Source organism: Carassius carassius, chromosome 18 (assembly GCF_963082965.1).
Source record: "Carassius carassius chromosome 18, fCarCar2.1, whole genome shotgun sequence".
NCBI lineage: Eukaryota > Metazoa > Chordata > Actinopteri > Cypriniformes > Cyprinidae > Carassius > Carassius carassius.
Window position 1 is genome coordinate 15,521,437 of NC_081772.1, and position 20,895 is coordinate 15,542,331.

At 40.0% G+C, this 20,895-nt stretch overlaps 1 protein-coding gene across 8 annotated transcripts in view; it reads right to left on the bottom strand.

The window, feature by feature from the left end:
• LOC132092525 (protein furry homolog-like) overlaps positions 1-20,895 on the bottom strand; it is a 97,921-nt gene that overhangs the window by 25,779 nt on the left and 51,247 nt on the right. For 5 of the 8 annotated variants that reach the window (XM_059498793.1, XM_059498789.1, XM_059498788.1 and 2 more), the window contains 35 exons: positions 20,324-20,404; positions 19,289-19,457; positions 17,794-17,886; positions 16,953-17,051; positions 16,471-16,572; positions 15,012-15,056; positions 13,359-13,462; positions 13,018-13,126; positions 12,728-12,814; positions 12,416-12,587; positions 11,720-11,852; positions 11,530-11,637; positions 10,616-10,853; positions 9,682-9,846; positions 9,501-9,587; positions 9,099-9,367; positions 8,763-8,961; positions 8,550-8,674; positions 7,307-7,364; positions 7,061-7,152; positions 6,284-6,456; positions 5,189-5,349; positions 4,980-5,090; positions 4,737-4,891; positions 4,545-4,644; positions 3,816-3,984; positions 3,431-3,699; positions 3,063-3,203; positions 2,397-2,565; positions 2,155-2,239; positions 1,845-1,957; positions 1,445-1,595; positions 1,250-1,353; positions 978-1,160; positions 642-837 (listed from right to left, as the gene is read on the bottom strand). In XM_059498793.1, coding sequence (XP_059354776.1) covers positions 642-837; positions 978-1,160; positions 1,250-1,353; positions 1,445-1,595; positions 1,845-1,957; positions 2,155-2,239; positions 2,397-2,565; positions 3,063-3,203; positions 3,431-3,699; positions 3,816-3,984; positions 4,545-4,644; positions 4,737-4,891; positions 4,980-5,090; positions 5,189-5,349; positions 6,284-6,456; positions 7,061-7,152; positions 7,307-7,364; positions 8,550-8,674; positions 8,763-8,961; positions 9,099-9,367; positions 9,501-9,587; positions 9,682-9,846; positions 10,616-10,853; positions 11,530-11,637; positions 11,720-11,852; positions 12,416-12,587; positions 12,728-12,814; positions 13,018-13,126; positions 13,359-13,462; positions 15,012-15,056; positions 16,471-16,572; positions 16,953-17,051; positions 17,794-17,886; positions 19,289-19,457; positions 20,324-20,404 — 4,815 coding nt within the window. The remainder of the gene's footprint in view (positions 1-641; positions 838-977; positions 1,161-1,249; positions 1,354-1,444; positions 1,596-1,844; positions 1,958-2,154; positions 2,240-2,396; positions 2,566-3,062; positions 3,204-3,430; positions 3,700-3,815; positions 3,985-4,544; positions 4,645-4,736; positions 4,892-4,979; positions 5,091-5,188; positions 5,350-6,283; positions 6,457-7,060; positions 7,153-7,306; positions 7,365-8,549; positions 8,675-8,762; positions 8,962-9,098; positions 9,368-9,500; positions 9,588-9,681; positions 9,847-10,615; positions 10,854-11,529; positions 11,638-11,719; positions 11,853-12,415; positions 12,588-12,727; positions 12,815-13,017; positions 13,127-13,358; positions 13,463-15,011; positions 15,057-16,470; positions 16,573-16,952; positions 17,052-17,793; positions 17,887-19,288; positions 19,458-20,323; positions 20,405-20,895) is intronic. The other 3 variants (XM_059498790.1, XM_059498792.1, XM_059498794.1) reach the window with 1 other exon arrangement.

The following is a 20,895-nucleotide window of genomic DNA, read 5'->3' on the forward strand; positions in this document are numbered from 1 at the left end:
AGAATATTTGTCTTCTGCAGAAGTTGTTTAGTCTAAAAGTAGACATGTCAAGCTTTCTATAGATATCTCTCTCATGTCTTTTCGTTGAGTATTCACAGAGTTAAAGTTCATTTTAATGACGTGTTTGTAAATGAAGATCAGCGCAGACAAAGGCTGCTGACAGCACACCTTGTTTGTTATCTTTATTTTATAAGTGCACAAAGTTCTGTTGTTATTATGTCTGTATACAAAAAAAGTAGACCCTTTACAGATTCGATTGATGTATGGCTCTTATCTGTACGATCAAAACTGAAGGTGTAATTTAAGTTCTATTCGGGGTTATCAGGAGAAAATGACTCAGAACGCGTATACGCGTTAATCGACTCCAGAGGGTTAAAACACTTTTACCTTCCCATCTTAATATGCAGAGACAGTCATATGATAAACAATCATGTCCTATCATGGACTACAGTTGGACATGAAATTGCCATTAGTAAGAAATAAATGTTTTATTCTAAAATGTGTTATTCACTTCTATCCAAAACAACTTGGGGTCAATTGCTCCAAAAAAGTAATTGGGTAACATGGCCAGAAATATCTGATAAGTGCGAAGTAAGTAACTAAGAGGGAAAATATGACAGACTGGGCCTGAGACCCCTCACCTTGAGCTGATGAACTCAATGAGGTTTTTGACCTTCTCATCCTGCTCTGCGGGCAGGTTCACTTCATTAAGGAGAGTAGAGGGGAGGTGAGGCAGTGCCGAGCTGCCCAGACTGATGCTAGAGGATGTGGAGCTGGAGCTCAGGCCAGAGTCTGTCATTGGAGAAGACTGATAGTCTGGCATCAGCTCTATAACACCTGGGAGACGAACCAATGCACAATTATTTATTATTCTAATATATTACTTTATTATTATTATTAAGCATTATTATTAGCGATCAGTTGGATAAGAGCACTGTGGCAGAAAGATCATGCAAAAGATCTTTGCTTTTAAGTACCTGTTAGGTTGAACTCCTGAAGAGTGGGCTTGACTGTCAGAACTTTGGGCTCGTTCAGCTCACGGTTGCGGAGAAGTACAGATGCTAGTGACTGGACACTGCTGTTGGTGCCCTGGACGACCAGCAGGTGGAGCAGTAAACGCTTGCAGTGCTCATAGACCTCAGGGTGCTGATGGTCAAAACCTACAAGCACAAATATGCATCACAAGACATACAATGTGGAACATTGCAGTGATAATGGTTTTAATAAACTACAGTTGTGTATGCGTTACTTATAAAGATGGCATGCAGTAGCAGGTGAAGGTATGAGCTCCATTCCACTTTGACCCCGTGGTCTACAATGAGGTCAGTCAGCAAGATCACAGCAATGTTACATCTGTAAAGAAATGGCAATGTGTTGTCAGCGGTCAAAGGTCAACGAGAACAACACTGACTCTAATTTAGAAGACAGTGAGCATGTCCTTCACCTGTGCAGGGAGACTCCAGGTGTGGTGGTCTCAGGCAGGTAATCGACCAGGGGTGACCAGCAGCCACCAGTGGGAGGAAATGGGAGGGGCTCTGGCCGGTTATGGTCCATCACCTTTAGACGCCAGTTAGCATAGACAGGCATAGAGTCACCTACAGAGAGAAACAGCATGTTCATGCAATACCATTCAAAAGTTTGAGACGTGTAATTTTTTTTATGTTTATTTGATCAAAATACAGGAACATTTTCTATTTTAAAAAGTAATTTATTCCTCTGATGGAAAATGCTGCCCACTGAATTTTGTACTGATTCTACTTTCATATCCACACATTTTTGAGTCTGCCTTCAGAAGTTAAAGGGAGCACTGATCATCAGTATTACAGTGATGGTAATGTACTCACTCTTCTCCTCCTCATAAGATCCTCCTGAGCTGCTGCTGTAACGGGACTCCAGTCGATGGTGCTGTCTGTTCAGATTACTGTTCAGACCAGTGTAGATGTCCAAATGTGTGTAACTGTGCAGAGATACAGAAAATTACTTTGAGGTTCCACTTCATGACTTTGTCTAGCAACTGATAATGAACAACCAGTCAGCAATGGCTGATAAATGGTTCTTGGTTTATTTTCAGTAATAATTATTTTGAGTAATAATTCAGTAATAATTGTTTTTTTTTTTAATGGAACCCATTTCCTAAATCTAGAATCAGTTTACCTGTCCTCCATGTTGGAATCTTTGATTTTGCTCTCTTGGTGTCCATCCTGTCCAGGTACCATGGTGTTACTACTAGACGTTGTTCCTGAAAAAGCCAATCATTTCAACGAAATTACAGTGAAAATGTAATTGCTTCCTTAACATCGCATTTATCAGAAACTTATCTGTAATCATTGGGGTTTCCTTGTTTCTACTTATCATAATGAGAAATACAAGTAGTCAGAGTGGTTTAAAGCATATACCTGATGTAACAGAAGGGATCTTGTAAGAAGAAGTGATGCGGTAGTAAGGTGGGTTATCCATATGAGTGACAGCTGAGGATACAGGGTCTGTTAGCTCCAGCTCATACATTAACTCCTCCAGCAGCTGCATCGTCTTATCCCTGCCCAGATATACCACCACACGCTTCACCTGCAAAATATTAGGAAACACATTCAGAAACACAATTGTATGGCACAGACTAAGTTAATAAGGGTGCGTTCACACTTGTATTTCAGTTGTAGTTCGGTTAGTCTGGACCAAAAAAGAAAATGATACATTTGGTTCTGGTCCGCTGATCATTCATAGTGGCATTTTTGACAGTGAACCTAAAGATACTGTACCTAAAGGCATAGTGATATGTCATTACTTCCTGTTTTTGGTTCGTTTAGAAGTATTTGGTCCATGTTGCATTCATATATCATTCGAAAAGCACCAGAGTACTGCTTGTTTGGTGCACACCAGTGTTCAGATGACAGCGTTCACACTTATTCAAATGAACAGCACTAACAGAGCAATCCCACCAGAGATCATTTTAATCGAACCAAACATGACAAGTGTGAACACACCCTAAGTAACATGGCCGAAGTCTCAAATTCAGCCCATCTGCTCAAGGATTGAGTTATTTTGCCAGGAAAGGTTTCACTCACATAAGGCAGGAGACTTGGTTCACTGTTGACTCCAGACATGCCGATAAGGAAGTGAAGGATGATCTTTAGATTTTTTGGCCAGCTGTCAGCTAAAGTGGTCCAGACGTTCTCAATTTCTGACCATGCAAATTCATCACCATACTGTAAAAACAGACCATATGAACATTCATGCAATGATCACCTTGAAAATTGGGTATAAATATTGGTGTATGCGCTAAATTATATATTTATATAAAATTAAATAAAACCATAAAATAAAACTAAAAGGAAGAATTAAAGAAAAATGGTCTGAAACATATATTCACTATAGATATTCAGATCTGTAACATAGTCTGCACATAGTTGCCATGTAGCATTGGTGCATTCACCTTTGCAGTCATGAACATGAGGTTGTTGAGGATCATGGTAGTGGCATGCGGGGAACCCCAGCCCTCTCCTTTCAGCCAGCGACGGCTGTTCACCATCATCATCTCTCTCTCATGGGCGTCCTCCTCTTCCTCTGTCGCCGATGGTTCCTCTTGACGATGAGCTGAAGGCTTGAAGTCCACCAGCTCCACATTGTTCATCCAGGGTAGGAGGTAATGCAGCATCACCTGCCGGCCACCAGGGTGCGCTGTCTGGATTCTCTGACTCACCTCTGAGTAAAACAACACACAATCTCATTACAAACACAGTGTTTATGCAGGAGGGGAAAAGTTCTTACCAAATGTTAGATTTACTGAGCATTATATTTATGTGGGTTTGTGTACGTACCTGAGAAGATAGGAAGTGTGAGTTCAGGGTAGGTCCGTGCCAGTTCTTCACTGAGCTGGTAGTAGGACACCGAGTACAGGTGAGGGAGGGGAGAGGCTGGAGTCAAGACCCCGTCAGTACGCTGGATCTCCAGTTTATGGGCGTAACGGAACAGTTTGGGCTCCAGGATCTAATATATAAACACATGCGAAAACATTATGATTTGGTACTTTGTTACTGTGCTCATCACCCTTAATTTAAATTTAAATTAATTTTTTTGAAGCAAAATAGGTGTGAGGAAACTGGACTTATCAGTTATGATGGAATTCGGGGATATATGCATGACAACCACATTAAATATTTTCTGTTAATTTTGCAGGATGCAAAATGAAACCTACAACTACTTAAGGCTGAATGATTTAGGGCAGTGCTTCCCAAACCTGTCCTGGAGGCCCCCCGCCTGCTCCTTTTGTATGTTTCCCTTAACTAACACACCTGACTCCATTCATCAGCTCATTAGTAGAGACTGCAAGAACTAAATTGGGTGTGTCTGATTAGGAAGACATGCAAAATGTGCAGGACTGGGGGGCCTCTAGGACAGGTTTAGTATAAACTACTTGAGTAGTAATACTATCTTACTGTAAACATAGATTATGATATATTTATGGAAGTTATCATATTGCATAATAATCCCAATACGATTTTATTTACCCAATTATACACTTGGTGTCCTTAAGAATCTCTACTGACCTGCAGTAGCTGCATGGCGACCTCATAGATGTCTCTAGAAGAGTCTGCAGCTTTAAACAAGATGAGATTCAGCAGAACCACACTGTCAAACTGGTAATCCCTGCAAGAGACAGCAAACACACAGTATTCATTTTACCTGAATTATTGACACAAATTCAGTAACATTTACTGCAAGAATGTTGTAGTATCTACCTGTTGTGAAAAACATTGGCGATGGCTCTGAAGCAGCCTGCAGCGACTCTGCGTGAGCCAGTGTAGCAGCGATCCACCGCCCAGAACATCAGATTGCTCTGGTCTGGGTTCAGCTCTAATAACAACATCACTGCCTCACAACCCAACTGATGCACCTGAGCACAAACATGCATGCATGTGACAGTTCATAAAAGTTGGTTCGCTGGTAATGCTAACGTGGGAAAAGGATTAAAGTGTATTTACCTTGCGGTCTTGAGAGTCTAAAATATTGTCCAGCCACTTATATAGATACCCATCAGAGGATAGGCCAACGTTATCAGCCACCGGACCACAACACAGCACCGCCGACATGGCCTGTGCAGACACACATCATATACCACATTCACTCTATGATAGTGATAGTGAAATCTGTGGCGACTGAAAATGCAAATGTGTGTTTTGTGAGACGGTACCTTCAGTGCACAGTACTGGTGTCTGTTGATCTGCATGTTGCGGTCGCTGTATCGGTCCAGTGGTGTGAACATGATGCTGAAGGGTCCAGCCCAATGACTGAAGAGCATGAACAAACTATGTCTCAGTGACTGCTGAGGGAATATACTCCTCCTCTGATGCACTGCAGAAAGACAACCATGAGATAAATTGAAGTTAAATAACAGATGAATGAATATACGGATTAGTGAACTAACGGCAATTAAAGTGTCCCTATTTTGCCATTTCAAATATTGCCTTTCATGCATTGTGTGACGTAGATGTATGTGAATGTTAATGATCTGCAAAGCTGTAAAGCCACAAGTGCACGATAAATAAAGTTATTGTCTTCCAAAAGAAATCCTGCCTAAACGAGTTGTCACTAATTCGAATCCCACTTCCGTGACGGCTATATGTCATGGCGTAACACATTTGCATAATTCCTGCCATGTCGAGAAGATGCTGTGTCCTATGCTGTGAAAGTACATTTGTTTTATTTTCACTTCTGAAATATGAGGTTGCAAAGAAACAGTGGTGAAAATTCATTTCACATCACAGCAGTACCACCCCAATCTTTTTTTTTTGCGTTCCTGCCATTTTACTGACGACTGCTTCTCTAATCTCGAGGAGTTCAAAGCGGGATTCACAAAACACTTGCTCGCGGGATTCACAAAATGAAAAAAAGATGGCTCACTGAATCACAACCTGTATGATAAATAACAGATGTTTTTTTATTTTCTATCAAGCATTCAAAACACAGAACCTTGGCAATTGGGGGGTGGGGTGTATTGTTTCTGACACGTGCTGTTTGCAGTAGACCTATCACAATAGACTGGGCCATCGGACCAATCAAAGCATAGTAGGATCAGAGATAGGAGGGGTTTAAAGAAACACCGATCTGAAAAAACGAGGTGATATTAAATGCATATTTTGAGAAAACTAAAGTGTTTTGACCTTGCATGCATGTAAACATATTGTAGGAGAGTCTCAAAACAATATTAGGAACCTTAAAAATGGCATAATAGGGGTTAACACTTTAACACTAAGAATTTCTGGGGAAAGGCCCTGTGCATGTGTACCTGGTACATTCTGTATGATGTTGGCCACTAGGGCACTGAAGTGAGAGCGGATGTCTCTCAGTGTGTCTGAATCTTTGTCGTTCTCAGCCTCCAGCAGCTGTCGGGTAAGATCCACGTATTCCAGCAGAGTACTGTTCAGAGAGTGAGACTCCCCGTCCAAACCACCACTTGCACTGCACAGACAATACAGAAACAAGTTACGGTTTAGGATACCCAAGTTGCTAACTATGAAATTAGCCTTGGCAACAGGACATATTCTTTTCCAAATTCACTTAAAATCTCATTTTCATAATGGAATACTCTTAAACATAATACAACATCTGAAATGAAATGGAAGTGTTCGTGACTTTCAACAAAAAAAAAAAAAAAAAAAACGTTCTGCATGCATGTTAGACAAAAATGTTTAAACAAATAAATTATTCAGATTGTGGAGTACTTCTCTTATGCTTACCAAGACTACATTTATTTGACCCAAATAACTCTGTCATTTGTGATATATCTTCACAGTTTAATATATATGTTTTATATTTTTAATTTATTTTTAATTTTAATCCATTCCTTTGATGGAAAGCTGAATTTTCAGCAGTCATAACCTCAAGTGTCACATGATCCTTCAGAAATCACTCTAATATGCTTATATGGTGCTCAACATTTCTTATTACTATCAATGTTGAAAACACTTGTGCTGCTTTATTTATTTTTGTAAACTGTGATAAATTTTTACTGACCCCAAATGTTCGAACAGCAGTGTACAACATGTGCGTGTGTGAGACTTACATCTGACTGATGACTCCAGAATCGGCCAGTAGCTCAAAAATCCGAACCAGCTGGACTCTGAGAATGTCACGACGCCGGCGTCGCTTCATGTTCTGTAGAAACAAAAAAACTACAAGGATCAATAATTTGTTTAAATCTGCATCTGGATTATGGATATATGGCCAAAAAGCTTGCATTTAAATGGTCTAGTGGAACATTTATCCATGAGTCCTCAGCCATGGATTCCATGACCGGGTCAAAACTCACCTCTGGCCTTCTCTCAAGTGCCTCTTTAATGATGGGGTTTAATTCCTCCAACAGCTCTCTGTGAGACAAACCACTGGGTTAAAATGCAATTACACACAATATAACAACATATTTTTATTATATATGTAAAGCATATTTTGTGGATTTTTTTCCAAGCTTTGTGGATCTAGAGAAAGCGTACGACAGAGTGCCAAGAGAGGAGCTGTGGTATTGTATGAGGAAGTCAGGTGTGTCAGAGAAGTATGTGAGGGTGGTGCAGGACATGTATGAGGACAGTGTGACTGCAGTGAAGTGTGCAGTAGGAACGACAGACTGGTTCAAGGTGAAGGTTGGACTGCATCAAGGATCGGCCCTGAGCCCTTTCCTGTTTGCAGTGGTGATGGACAGGTTGACGGACGAGGTCAGACAAGAGTCTCCCTGGACTATGATGTTTGCGGATGATATTGTGATTTGTGGTGAGAGTAGTGAGCGGGTTGAGAAGAGCCTGGAGAGGTGGAGGTACGTGCTGGAGAGGAGGGGAATGAAAGTCAGTAGGAGTAAGACAGAGTACATGTGCGTAAATGAGAGGGAGGGCAGTGGAGTGGTGCGGTTACAGGGTGAAGAGGTGAAGAAGGTGGAGGAGTTCAGGTACCTGGGGTCAACAGTGCAAAGTAATGGAGAGTGTGTTAGGGAAGTGAAGAAAAGAGTGCAGGCAGGGTGGAGTGGGTGGAGAAGAGTGACAGGAGTGATTTGTGATAGTAAAGTATCTGCAAGAATGAAAGGAAAAGTTTATAGGACTGTGGTGAGACCTGCGATGTTGTATGGGTTAGAGACAGTGGCATTGAGTAAAAGGCAGGAGGCGGAGCTGGAGGTAGCAGAGCTGAAGATGTTAAGGTTTTCGTTGGGAGTGACGAGGATGGACAAGATTAGAAATGAGTTTATTAGAGGGACAGCGCATGTTGGACGTTTTGGTGACAAGGTGAGGGAGGCGAGATTGAGATGGTTTGGACATGTGCAGAGGAGGGACATGAATTATATTGGTAGGAGAATGCTGAGGATGGAGCCACCAGGAAGGAGGAAAAGAGGAAGACCAAGGAGGAGGTTCATGGATGTGGTGAGGGAAGACATGCAGGTAGTTGGTGTAAAAGAGGCAGATGTAGAGGACAAGGTGGTATGGAGACGGATGATCCGCTGTGGCGACCCCTAATGGGAGCAGCCGAAAGAAAAAGAAGAAGAAGAAGAGTCAGGTGATCTTAAGACGTACCTGAAGGCAATAGGGTTGGTCCGGCCAAGCCCCAGAACGAGAGACTCCGTGATGTCCATGCTCTCAGAGCGCATCATGGGAACCACATGCTTGAACAAGGAGGAAGGGGACGGAATGCTAATGATCTGCAAAGACACACACATGTACACGAACTTGTCAGTCATTTCAAATATGGTATCCCAAATCAAGCAATCTGCAAATATTTCACTCGACCTTTGAGTCATAACTATATCCGCTGTCTGGGGTGGATGCCAGCGTCTCAGGTGGGGAGCAGCGGACAGAGCCGTGGGCCGATGAGGATGAAGATGTGGAAGAGGTGGCAGAGCTGCAGCAGAGGATTAAGTAGTTCCTCCAAAGGCCCACATATGAGTCACTGCTACTGCTGTTCACCTTCTTAGCATTGATAGGGCTGCTGCAAGGTCAAAGGTCACACAGGAAAAAAAAAAAGTCACATAACTGACAAGAATGGCTAACAAGTATAGTGTATAATTATTTTTTCCCCCATGTCACCCAGCACAACTAGAGACACATTTGAATGTAGAAACATACTTGATGTCGACTTGTGGTGAGAGCAGCTGAAGGCGTGTGGAGGCGAAGACCCAGGCGTAGCTCAGCGCAGTGGGGCAGTGCTTGGGCAGGTGTTCTTGCCGCAGGTAACTAGACAGGCTGATGACCCAAGGGTCCTGACCTTGAGTCACATGGGCAAACACCCAGATGTGGGAGGGGCTCACCACATCAAACTGGTGGCTGATGGGAGATGAGCTCCACTCTGCCAGAGTCTGAAGGTCTATTCCACTGGGACAGTACAGTAGATTCGTCTACAGCGAAAAGGGGCAAACAAAGATAACCCTGATATAGTTTCATTTTTACTTTTTGGACAGAAGATTTCTAACCATTCCAGTCTGGAGGAGACAACAACATCCAAAAACACAATGTTCTGCATTCCCTCACCTGATCGGCCCCAGTGAGATGAATAAAGCTCTCGAGGACTGAAGCACTCAATCTGTCCATCACATCTATAGCCAACTCCTCATCTCCCTGAGAGAGAGAAACAAGACAAAGCAATGAATCTGAAGTGCAAACAAAACAATGTCACCTCATGTTGGTGAAGTCGATTAAAGCAGGTGGTTACCTTAGTAATGCCGAGGGCCATGTGCAGTGATCGGACTTCTTTGAGGACGTTGACGGCGAGTCTGCGTGTAGCTGGTCGACAGCTGCACAGCACGACCAGAGCCAGACCCTCCACCACATGCAGAACCGTCCAGAGAGGAGATCGCTCCAGATGGAGAGATGGGCTCTAAAAATGATTTAAAAATGGCATGTTAAAAATACAAACATATACACTACCATTCAAAACGTTCAAAAATTTGGGGTTGGTAAGACTCTTTTTTAATATACAGTAAAAACACTAATATTGTGAAAGATTATTACAATTTTAATAAATATATAAATAATTTTTGATAACTATTATATTTAAATACATTTTAAAATGTAACAATGCTGTGATGGCAAAACTTAATTTTTCAGCAGGCAGAAATCATTCTAACATGCCGATTTGGTTATTATCAATGTTGAGTTCTTATTATCAATGATGAAAACAGTTGTGCTGTTTACATTTCTGTGAAAAACGCAATACATTTTTTTCATGTTTTCTTTCTTCTTCTTTTTTGATAATCAGTTCAAAAGAACAGCATTTAAATATGATATATAAAAGTCTTTACTGGCACTTTTGAACAATATAATGCATGCTTGCTGAAATAAAGTATTAATTAAAAAATAATTTACTAACAAAACAAAATTTTCTTAAACAGTAGTGTATATTTATGTTGTTGTGTTACATTATATGGTATATTATATTACATCATATCATATCAGTGGTTCTTAATCCTGGTCTTTGAGACCCCCCCCCCCCCTGCACTATTTGCACGTCTCCCTTATTAAGCACACCTGACTGAGCGAGTCAGATAAGGGAGACATTCAAAATGTGCAAAGCAGGGGGCCCCCAAGACCAGGATTAACAACTACTGTATTATACTCTATAAAAATGTTATGTTACGTGTGTGCACCTGTGAATCATGGCTGCGGTTGCTGCTCTGAACCGCCTGTCTCCACTGTATGATGAGCTGCAGCAGCATCTTGACAGCATTGTCCAGTAGTGTGGGGTGAACGTCAGTCACCTCCCTCACAATGAAATACACAAAACCAGACAACACATCCTCTCTCCAGTCTGGGAAGTCCACCATCAGAGCCTGCAGAGTGGTGAACGCCAGACCACGCAGCTCCTCATCCATATGGATGGTCAGTCTGGACGGGTGGGAGAAAGAAAGAGTCATTGTTTACAGAAGGCAATAAATAAACACTTTGCATCATCATCTTCATAACAGCATCATGCATCACTTGAACCACAGAGTGGTCAAGCAGGTATCTGTGATATATGAGATCTGACTACATGTGATTACGACTTCACAGGAAGTCTGACTCAGATTGTTGATGCTGCACAGGAAGTCATGAATACATGGAAATTAGCAGGTCATAATAGTCTATGGGTACTTTTCTGAATAAGTGTTTTATATCTGTTTGACTCATACCCCTAAAGTAAACACTTTGTATGAGAAGACCTCCGAGTTCCTCTGTGTTGAAAATCCTCATTCCAAATTGTTGTGTTACATGCAATAAGCTTTAACTAACAAACTATAAAAAGACCAAACATTTTGGAAATATGCAAATATGAAAAAGTAAACCCGGACCGTGTTGAACTCACAATGCACTGTAGCAATCAGGAGCAATCATGCACTGTAGCAGGAAATTATATAATAACATAACAAAACTAATATAATATAACAACATATAAAATTAATTAAACAAAATTAAACAAAAACTTAATTAAAATTAAAATTAAACAAAACTAATTATTTGGAGAATGGCTAAAGTTTTCTAGAGGTGATGAATGAGGGCTGGAATGAGGGTAACAGGTCATTACTTGGCCAATAGCTCGATGAGATCCTGTCTGCTCATGCCGTCTGGGATTAGTCTGGGAATAGCAGCTACACATGTCCGGAACAGATCGATCTTGGGTTTACGCTCCCCACTACAGCAGAACACAAACATATATTAAACACGATGAAAGCCAAATAAACACATTTATGAAAATAAAATCTCAAGAAACTAACGTGATCATGTCCTCTGGCTCTTTGTTGGACATCTGAATGTTGGTCATGCTCATGGATCGTCCCACCTCTTTATCCAGATGCCTGAGGATGCTGTCTAGGGCCTTCCTAACCTGAGGGTAATACAGAGACATTCCTACACAGACAAACACACACACAGAAACAGCTTAGCTCACACACAAAATCTAGCACAAGAATGGAAAACTGTTACAATAGATTACATACAGAGGCTTTTCCTCGATCTCTAAACAATGAGGCCAGATAAATATACCACTATCTGAGCTAATGAGCATGTAATGTTCTTCACTGGAAAAGCAAAACAAACTATTCAAAATATATATATATATATATAATTCATATGATTTTACATATGATTTCATATCTATTATTTAGTTTTTTGTGATCAGAGATCGTGCTGTGCACACATAAAACATCTAGAAGGACACAAACTTGTTGTGAACCCTGACTTTTATTAATAAAATAGCTTTTGATACTGAATTGTTACATTATACTCATCAGCGACGAGGGGGTAAAATCTCTGTTTAAGTAACTAAACACATGCTTGTAATAATTGAGGAATCACAATTATGTTAAAAATCAACTAATCGAACATGACCAAATGCTTTAGGTTTGGGAAAGGCTGAACTCAGGAATATGTTCTTTTTTTGAGAGCTGTGTAGGAACTGTAAGGGTCCATACCGATGACCTTGGCTTCCTCATCTGTGAGGGTGGTGTTGAGGAAGATCTTTTTGACCCGCAGTGTGTTGCCTGAGGGTAAGATGACGCCTGTAGTGGGCATGGGCGGCTCGCCGTCCTTCTGTTGTAAGCTGTCGGCTATTACCAGGAAGGCCCGCAGACCAATATTCATCCTCTTACAGAGAGACAGATAAGAGAGAGATAATTAGTTTCTATGTTTATCTTTTTATCAATCCATTACCACAATTTCTTTTTTTCACGTTTCTTTCACATTTTTTAATGGCTGATACATTATGTGAATGTCTTCACACACACCTCTGGATTAATGGCGAAAGTCTTCTGGGACTTGCCTACACACAGCAGGTCATAGATGATCTCTTTCATGGCAAAGTCCAGCCGTTCCTTTAGAGAGGGAAAAACAAATGTGTCACAAACCAAGGAAAACCAATGCAATACATCAAAACCACTCTCCCAAATATTAATTCTGATAATTTTACGTTTATTATAAAATAATAGAGAGTAGATGGTTTAGTGGATTGGGACAACAATAAAGGCTGGATATGAACCTGAGCTATTCTAAAATATATATATATTTTTTTTTTTACCTGAGCAATAAACTGAATGATCTTAACAAAGATGTTGAGGGGTGTGTCCCTGGGCACCACGCTGCGAGAGCCCTTTGGGAAAAGTGCTGTTACAATACTGAGGAGACGACTGTGAGGGAAAAGAGATCATGTGAAATGTTATATACACATGAAAAGAAAGATTGGTCTACAAGAATCAATTTGCATAAATAATTGTATGTATCTTTGAGAGGTTTACCTTCTCAAATAATGGTATGCTTGTGGTTAGGGTTAGTATTGAGTGAATGTATTCCTAGTGTTTGCAACTGGTATCACTTCAAGACATTTTTGTAAATCTGTATGATTGTGTAATTGTGGCCCACCTCTGTGTGGTTGTGTTGCTCTCACACTTGATCCTGATGATATAAACCCAGAGCAGCCTGTAAAGAGACTCCAGTGCTACACGAGACATTTTGGGATCTTTGTTCTAAAAAGAAAGAAACAAAAAATGCTCAGTCAACAAGAATTCATGGCATGAGCGATGAGCCCTAGAAAAAATTTCCATAAAGCACGTTTTTGTAATTTAGGAACTGTAATTTTTATAGGGTGTGATGGACTTAAAAACACCAAGAGACTCTTGCTGATTTATGTGAGACAGGTGCTGCCAGTGAAAGGGCAAGTGGCAGAAAAAATCTTTGTAAAAATCCACAAAAAGGATTTTATTTATTTTTTTCACAAACACGTTGCTTTAAAGTGGCTTTACAGAAATCAGGGTCTTAAAAAACCCCAAGAGTCGAAATGACCTCCAAAAACAACAATTCAGGAATTAACCCAGCCTAGAAAATATGCTAGATTCATTCATAGAGAGCTGCTGCTTCATCTGTATCGTGACGGGTGATCAATAGCTCACCTGCTGCTCATGACTTTACAAGCCAATAAGAGCTGTAATTTCTGCTTTAACTGCATTGATGCGCAGAGATGAGTCATAAATCAGCTGTTCAGCAGAAGCAATGGAAGATGAAAGAGGGATTCATAAAAACTCTGCTTATGAATCTGTGATTAACACATCATGGCTCGTTCAAATCGAGTCACTGACTAAGCAGTTGTCTCTCTCAGTATTTCTGCAACTCTCTCTCCCCCTTCACATAGAGCTAATCAGACTGCAGTAAAGAGCATTAAGCAGGGTGAAATGATCAACACTCACCATAGGGGGCGGTATTATTGCATGGTTTGCAGTGAACATCAACTACAGTGAGTATGAGAGCACTAGATCAGTGTGAGCTCCCTAAGCCCCTTTCACACTGTCATTCCGGCAAATAAACGGGTAAAGTGTTCCGGCAATTGTTCCCGGGTCGCTAGATTTTGCACTTTCACACTGCCAGTGATTACCCGGAATATGTGCGTGCTCACACACACAACCTGTAAAAATCCCGTAACGACACGTGACATCAGGGCGTGACGTGTATTGTACGAGTCGAAAACGTTAGGCACGTTATACTTTTACAGAGAAAGATTGCGATCTGCAGCATTATGGACATTCAAACTGAGGGTCAAATTATAAATCCATGATTTCCATAATTTTCCAGAAGTGCATTGCTGCCAAACGTTGTTCCAAATTTGATTGCAATATTAGAATTTAGGCCAAGAGTTGAACCTGGTCCCCTTGCGGGATAAAATAAAATCACTAGGCTAGATAGTCAATCACTTTAACAATTAACACACAATTCATTCTTTATTTTCACCTACACGTTTTTGGAAATGTATAGTGATACAAAATACTTTTTTAGCACGCCAGTTTTGGCCTGAATTAATGCTCAATGGTGACCACAGAAGTCTACATCTTCATCAATGACTCCTTGAACTGGGTGGTTTTCCTGTTCTGAATTCTTGAGAACAGCAGGAAAGTAATAAAGCTATTTAGCATTGCTTCCTCTATGGATAGGCAAAAGAGTCAGGAGTCTCAAAAGGCCCATGTGGAACACAGGTCAACAACATGACCTCTGAGCTCCCTTGTGGGGTTAACCATGGTAACTCACCTGCAGGGTTTCAATCTGCTTACGGATGCTGTTGTTTGACGGCATCTGGAGCCAATAAACGTGCAGGGGAAACAAAAAAAGATGACAAAGGACAGGGGGTGATGGTGATGGGGAAGACATGCAGGTTAGAAAAAGAACAAGAGACAAGCTTAAGAACAAAACAAAGCTTTGTGCTACAACAACATGCAAAACACAGAGCAGGGTGCATGGGATTTAATACTTCAGTGTCAGATTCCCTATTTCAACATTTATCTATACTTCCTTAAGGAATGAAAATGTCCCATTAGACAAAAGCTTCTAGGAAGCTCATTTTCAATTGAATTCATATATACAGGTGATGTGCTGATGAAGAGTTTCTGACAAACAGCAGGATTGCAAAATTAAATTAAAAACAAAAATGGGAGGCAGGATTAGTGCATGCCAATGGATGATTACAAGCTAGACAGACTGTGAATAATGTAGTCAGATTAGGCACAAGGATTCCACTCTGACTGAAGTCTGTTGGCCAGGGAAGACAGACTACAGCAGGGTTAGAACAGACAGGGGAGCAGACAGATGAGCCGAACTGTAAAGAGGACCCATGGATCATTTAGGAAAGAAATGATTCACCACTGAGACTACAAATCCCATAATCCTGGACTCAACTGGCTAACAGACCACTGAGGAAACTTCACTTCTGATCCTGAAATGTTCACATGCCTTTTTGAGAAATGCAAGACATGGCCTAAAGTGGATTTGGAATAAGATTCACACACTACAGTCCAATTCTGATCCAGTCCTGATCTAGGTTAACGGAGAGTTAACCTAAGGATTTAATCGGTTAAAGTGAAGCATTTAATCGGTACTGCAGGGAGTTACATAGAGTTTGATTTCTCATTCATAAAATCACCAACACCAAGTCAAAGCATCACGGATCAATCCTGAAGATTTACATGATAAAGTTGCAAAGATTGGAAGGAAACTCAATCATTGTGGAAAGGGAGTTAGGAAACCAAAAAAAGTATCACATCCTTGTAGCTGAACCAGCAACAATGAAAAAGAACGTGGACAAGCACAAACACACACGGTTTTGAGATATGACACAGATATAATTGACTGAACAACATAAGCAAGAAGCATTTTTCAGAAGTTGTCTATAACACCACACCTTTCTCCAAAATGATGTAAGTGAACCAATCCACAAACAGAATTAATTTTTATATTGAATCACCAAACCTGCCTCCAGGCTTCAGAATCCGTATGTATCAACAGCACATTTTATTTGGTTTGGTTTTTGCAGTGTCCAAACCACATTTGATAGAAATGTAGGATTTGTAGCTACTTTTTATAGTAACTTTTAAGTTGAATTTTCTATGCTGCAATCTCTGTGAAACTGTCAGCTCTAGTGTTTTCCCCCAAAAAGAATATCACCAAGCTAAAGTAAACACTCTGTATTCATTCCACTGTTAGAAAACGTTACCTTTAGGTGGGAAAGGCAGTTCTGAAGGAAGATGTGCCAGTTATTGAGGAAGAACTGCTTTTGACTAACACACAGCAGACATGTGACCAATGGATACAATGCCTGGGGAGAGAGACAGACACAGAAAACTCTGAAAATATATCAAACAAGAAAAAATTTACATGCTGATTCACAAATCGGACATTGCAACTTCTCTCATGCAGTTGTACATTCAATAATAACTATTTATCACTCAATACTATTGAAAAAGCAGACAATAAAAGTTTGAAAAACAAATGCAAAACTCTTACGGCCCACTTTCATGATATTTTTATGGTACTTTTTAAAGCTTCCATGCTTTGCAGCTGCATGGAAAAGGGCCAGAGATAGAATCAGCTAAACTTTAAATGTTCCACAAAAAAATGTCAGCCTTCTGGGTGGCAGAATGATCTTGGCTACAGAGATTGTGGGAAAGTATGCATCAAAGCAGAAAAGGACTGTACCAGTGAGTGCTTCTTTCTTGAGCTGAGGTCAAAGGTTGTCTGGTAGAGCATCTCTACGAAGTTCTTCAGGCAGGGCACATTCACTTCATTCTTCACCGCCTTCCAAAAGCACACAAGCACAAACATATGAATCCTCATGCTGAGCTACACCCGCTCGGAGCACAACATCACACAAATCACTCCGAGCTATTCATCTTGTCAATGCCAAATGAAATACATTTCAATTGTGTTTCTGTAGCAACTCATTCCACAAGCTCCACCTCAAACCACTTGACAAGACATGTACCATCATGAACTCTGCAGAAGAGTCACTGAGCCTCTGTCAAATGATCTGGATACAGACAAACTGTTTCAAAGAGCAATCGGTGTGTGATTGGTGTGAAACGAAAGAGAGCAGAGTTGCATGATTTTGCTTAAAGACAAGGTGCAGGTTTTTTTTTTTTTTAAATCACAACTCTTGCTCTATCGTCGCTCTGATTCAACTCCATCAGACACACAACCAGCAAAATTTTAGGGTTTAAACACAGCATGAACTTCTCAAAGTACTGATTATGCTTTAAATGTCTGTGACATTAAAAATCAGTTATGGGTGCAAATGAAAAAACAAAGGGACTGGAGAGTGTTTACAGATCGTGCATATTCTGATTTGAATTAATGGAAAGTTGTGTAATGTTCTGTGTTGTTGTCATATTGTGAAATGACACTAATTTAAATCAGAGTTGATGGAGCAATGTGCCAATTTAGTCAGAATGCATTAAATTTCTGCAGTATGCATGTGAAATTTGGCTCATAAGTATGATATTATATAATTTAAACAAATGGAGAGCTTTGTGGTACTTACAGCAGCTACAGGGATGAGGATCTCAACAAACAGGCCAGCCAGTGCATGTTTGATATCTTTGTCCTTCACCTCCAGGAAATACTGAGCACACTCCTGCTTAACAAACAGAGACACACAAAACAAAACATTTAATTAATTCATGCAAATCTGTGCAATAAATATTTGAAAGAAACTCATAAATGTAGTTTAAGTAACTGAAAAGGATGCACCACTATTAAACCTTTTGTAAGGAGTGCACACTCCCATACGGTAGTTGAAGAAATATGTGGTTTACAATAAAATACAGCATCGCTTTTCAGCGATTGGCTCAATAAAAATCTCTGGATTACAGTGCTTGTTAAGTGAAGCACATATTGAGTGCAGGACTTCACTGCCTGTAACTGGTAATGTAAAGGAATTGCTCCACACAATCCTGTTGGCAAAGGTAGGGCTAACGCATTGAGACTGTTACTCAAGAGATTTTATGAGGCATGACTACAGAGAGCTCGCAAATAAAACAAAAGAAGTACTGTCTGAACGACAATAGACGTAGAGTAGAATAGAGTAGACGAGACTCAAAATGTATTGACAGTGATGATGTGGCACTTTCAACCATAACGGAACAAAATAGGGCCTGAAATGTTAATCATTATTTACAGTATTTATTTATCAATTTACATACATTTAAAAAAGGTGGATAACTTTGCTTGACTCAGAATAATCAAATTAAATTTGATACAGATCATTCTGTTTATTTTGCATGCAATTTACAATCTATACAAGTCTGTTAGCAAAAATTTTGACATGTCTTTAGGACTTTTTATTACTACCATTAACTAAATATCTATTCTCATATTCTAATCTCAAGAGATTACGTGAATTTTACGTTGCTGTTGTGGGATTTTAATTGTTTAATTGTTGAAAAGGTCAAGTTCTGATGCTAGATAACAGTCGATTTAACAAATTAAGTAGATTTTAGAAAATAAATATATTTATACTCTGTTCATGAGATGTACCAATGAACACTAAAACATCTTTAGTGTCCAAAATAAAGGGTAATTTCACCCAAAATTTAAACTGTCATCGATTAATCGCCCTCATGTTGTTATGAACCCATATGACTTTCATTCATCAAAACAAATATGAAAACACTTTTCATAAAACGTGGGAAATTTCGGACCCTTCACTGAAAGACAAGCATGTTTGAGCTATTGCCGACCATATTAGATATGCTGTATGTGCGCTGATCAGTATTTACATGCAAATAAAAGCCTGAATTAAATCAGTTCATCATAAATTTAGCACATCAGAAGACTTGGATTAAACTGCCCAATTCATATGGATATCTTTTACAAAGTCTTCACGAATTTTTTAACACGTCAAAATTTTTAATATGTTCATTTGTACTATGAAGATGAATGAAAGTCTTACAGGTTTGGAACAGCATGCAGTTGAGTGAATGATGATAGAAACCTTTACATATACAGTACATGTCTGTGTTTGCATGTGTCTCGACCTGCATGAACTGGAAAGAAGCCTCAAAGTCCTCAACGGGGTACATTTTGACCCTGAAGAACTTCATGCCCATGATGAGGCTGATGATGCTCTGCACCACATGAGGACTTTGCTCCTTCAGCCTCAGTTCCTTCAGCTCTGTGATGAACTTCTTACGCACAGCCTGGAACCTGCACGCAAACACATAATTAAAGAGAAACTGATTATAGTTTTGGAATTAGGTCTCTAGTCTTTTCGCACAACAGCTGATGAAAATTCAGTGTCATGTTTTTATCAAGTGCTCAACAAATGTGTAGGAGCATTCAAGCAAATCTTAACATGTCACATATCAGGTTGAATAAAGACTGGCTTGTTGCTGTCTGTGGGCTATATTTAAATTTTTTTGTAAAAAGTAAAAACATCTGGTCCAAACAAGCAAGGGACCCAAGTCATCGCATCATGCCTTTATCGTATTATGTAAAACTGCCTCTTCAAATCTGTCCTCGAGACAAAAGTGGCTTTGCACAGGAAATCATGAACTGGAGGGGAGGTTGAGCACTGTGGTAAATCAATTACAGGCTCTGACTATTACAGCACAGGACAACTAAATTACATTATAGCTTAGACAGTTTCATGTAGCTGTGAGTCTTAGCGTCTGGTGAGTAGAGAATTACAGTAACACTAAAAGCGTTAGAAGACTGTACAAATCATCTGTATTTAGCTCTAAGCAAGTTAGTTTGATACAGTATGAGGGGCTTGAGGGCTTTGTTAACTCTGATGAGTGATCTGAATGATGTGCTAGCATCAACTTCATCCTTTTGCTTTATATGGCTTAACGTAAAATAAAAAACGTTTTAGGCCACATATATGACTGAACTTATTACTTGAGTGTACATCATTTTTAACATTGTCAAGTTTCTTTGTTAAATATATAAGTGAATTGAGTGTACATCATCAGTTTCTTTGTTAAATATCTAAGTGAATATTTCAAATGTGCAACAGACCACAAAAGGTACACTGTGAGCTCATTGTGGTTTTGGGATGAATTTGAACTCACTTGGACTGAGCAAGTACTCCGATGACCTCAGCGTAGAGGTCAGCGATGATGTGCACATTACCAGTGTTGGGGCCCGAGTACCTGTCAAACACCATGACAATCAGTAAGACAAGCCATTCTACAAAGAATCAAGAAAATATTGGTTTGTAGTCCATTCATTACAAAATTACATTTCAACTGTTAAGCATGGGGTCAGTAACATTTTTACTTTTTAAAGAAATTAATACTTTATTCAGCAAGAATGCATAAAATCGATCAACACTGACATTAAAAACAATTATAATGTCACAAAAGATTCTTATTTCAAATGAATTCTGTTCCGCTGAACTTTCTAGTCATTAAAGAATTCTGAGAAAAGAAAAAAACATAACCTAGTCTCCACTAGAGGTCGCCCGATATATCGGTCGGCCGATATATCGGGCCAATATTTGTCAGTTTTTAATATATCGGCATCGGCCGATATCCGTGTTTAGTAGTGCCGATTTAAAGTCAGGCACGTCGGCGGGCAGCCCCGTGTTATTGGTGCGGTGGAAAGTGCTGCTGCAGCAGCATGTGAAGCACCCCAAGCCAAA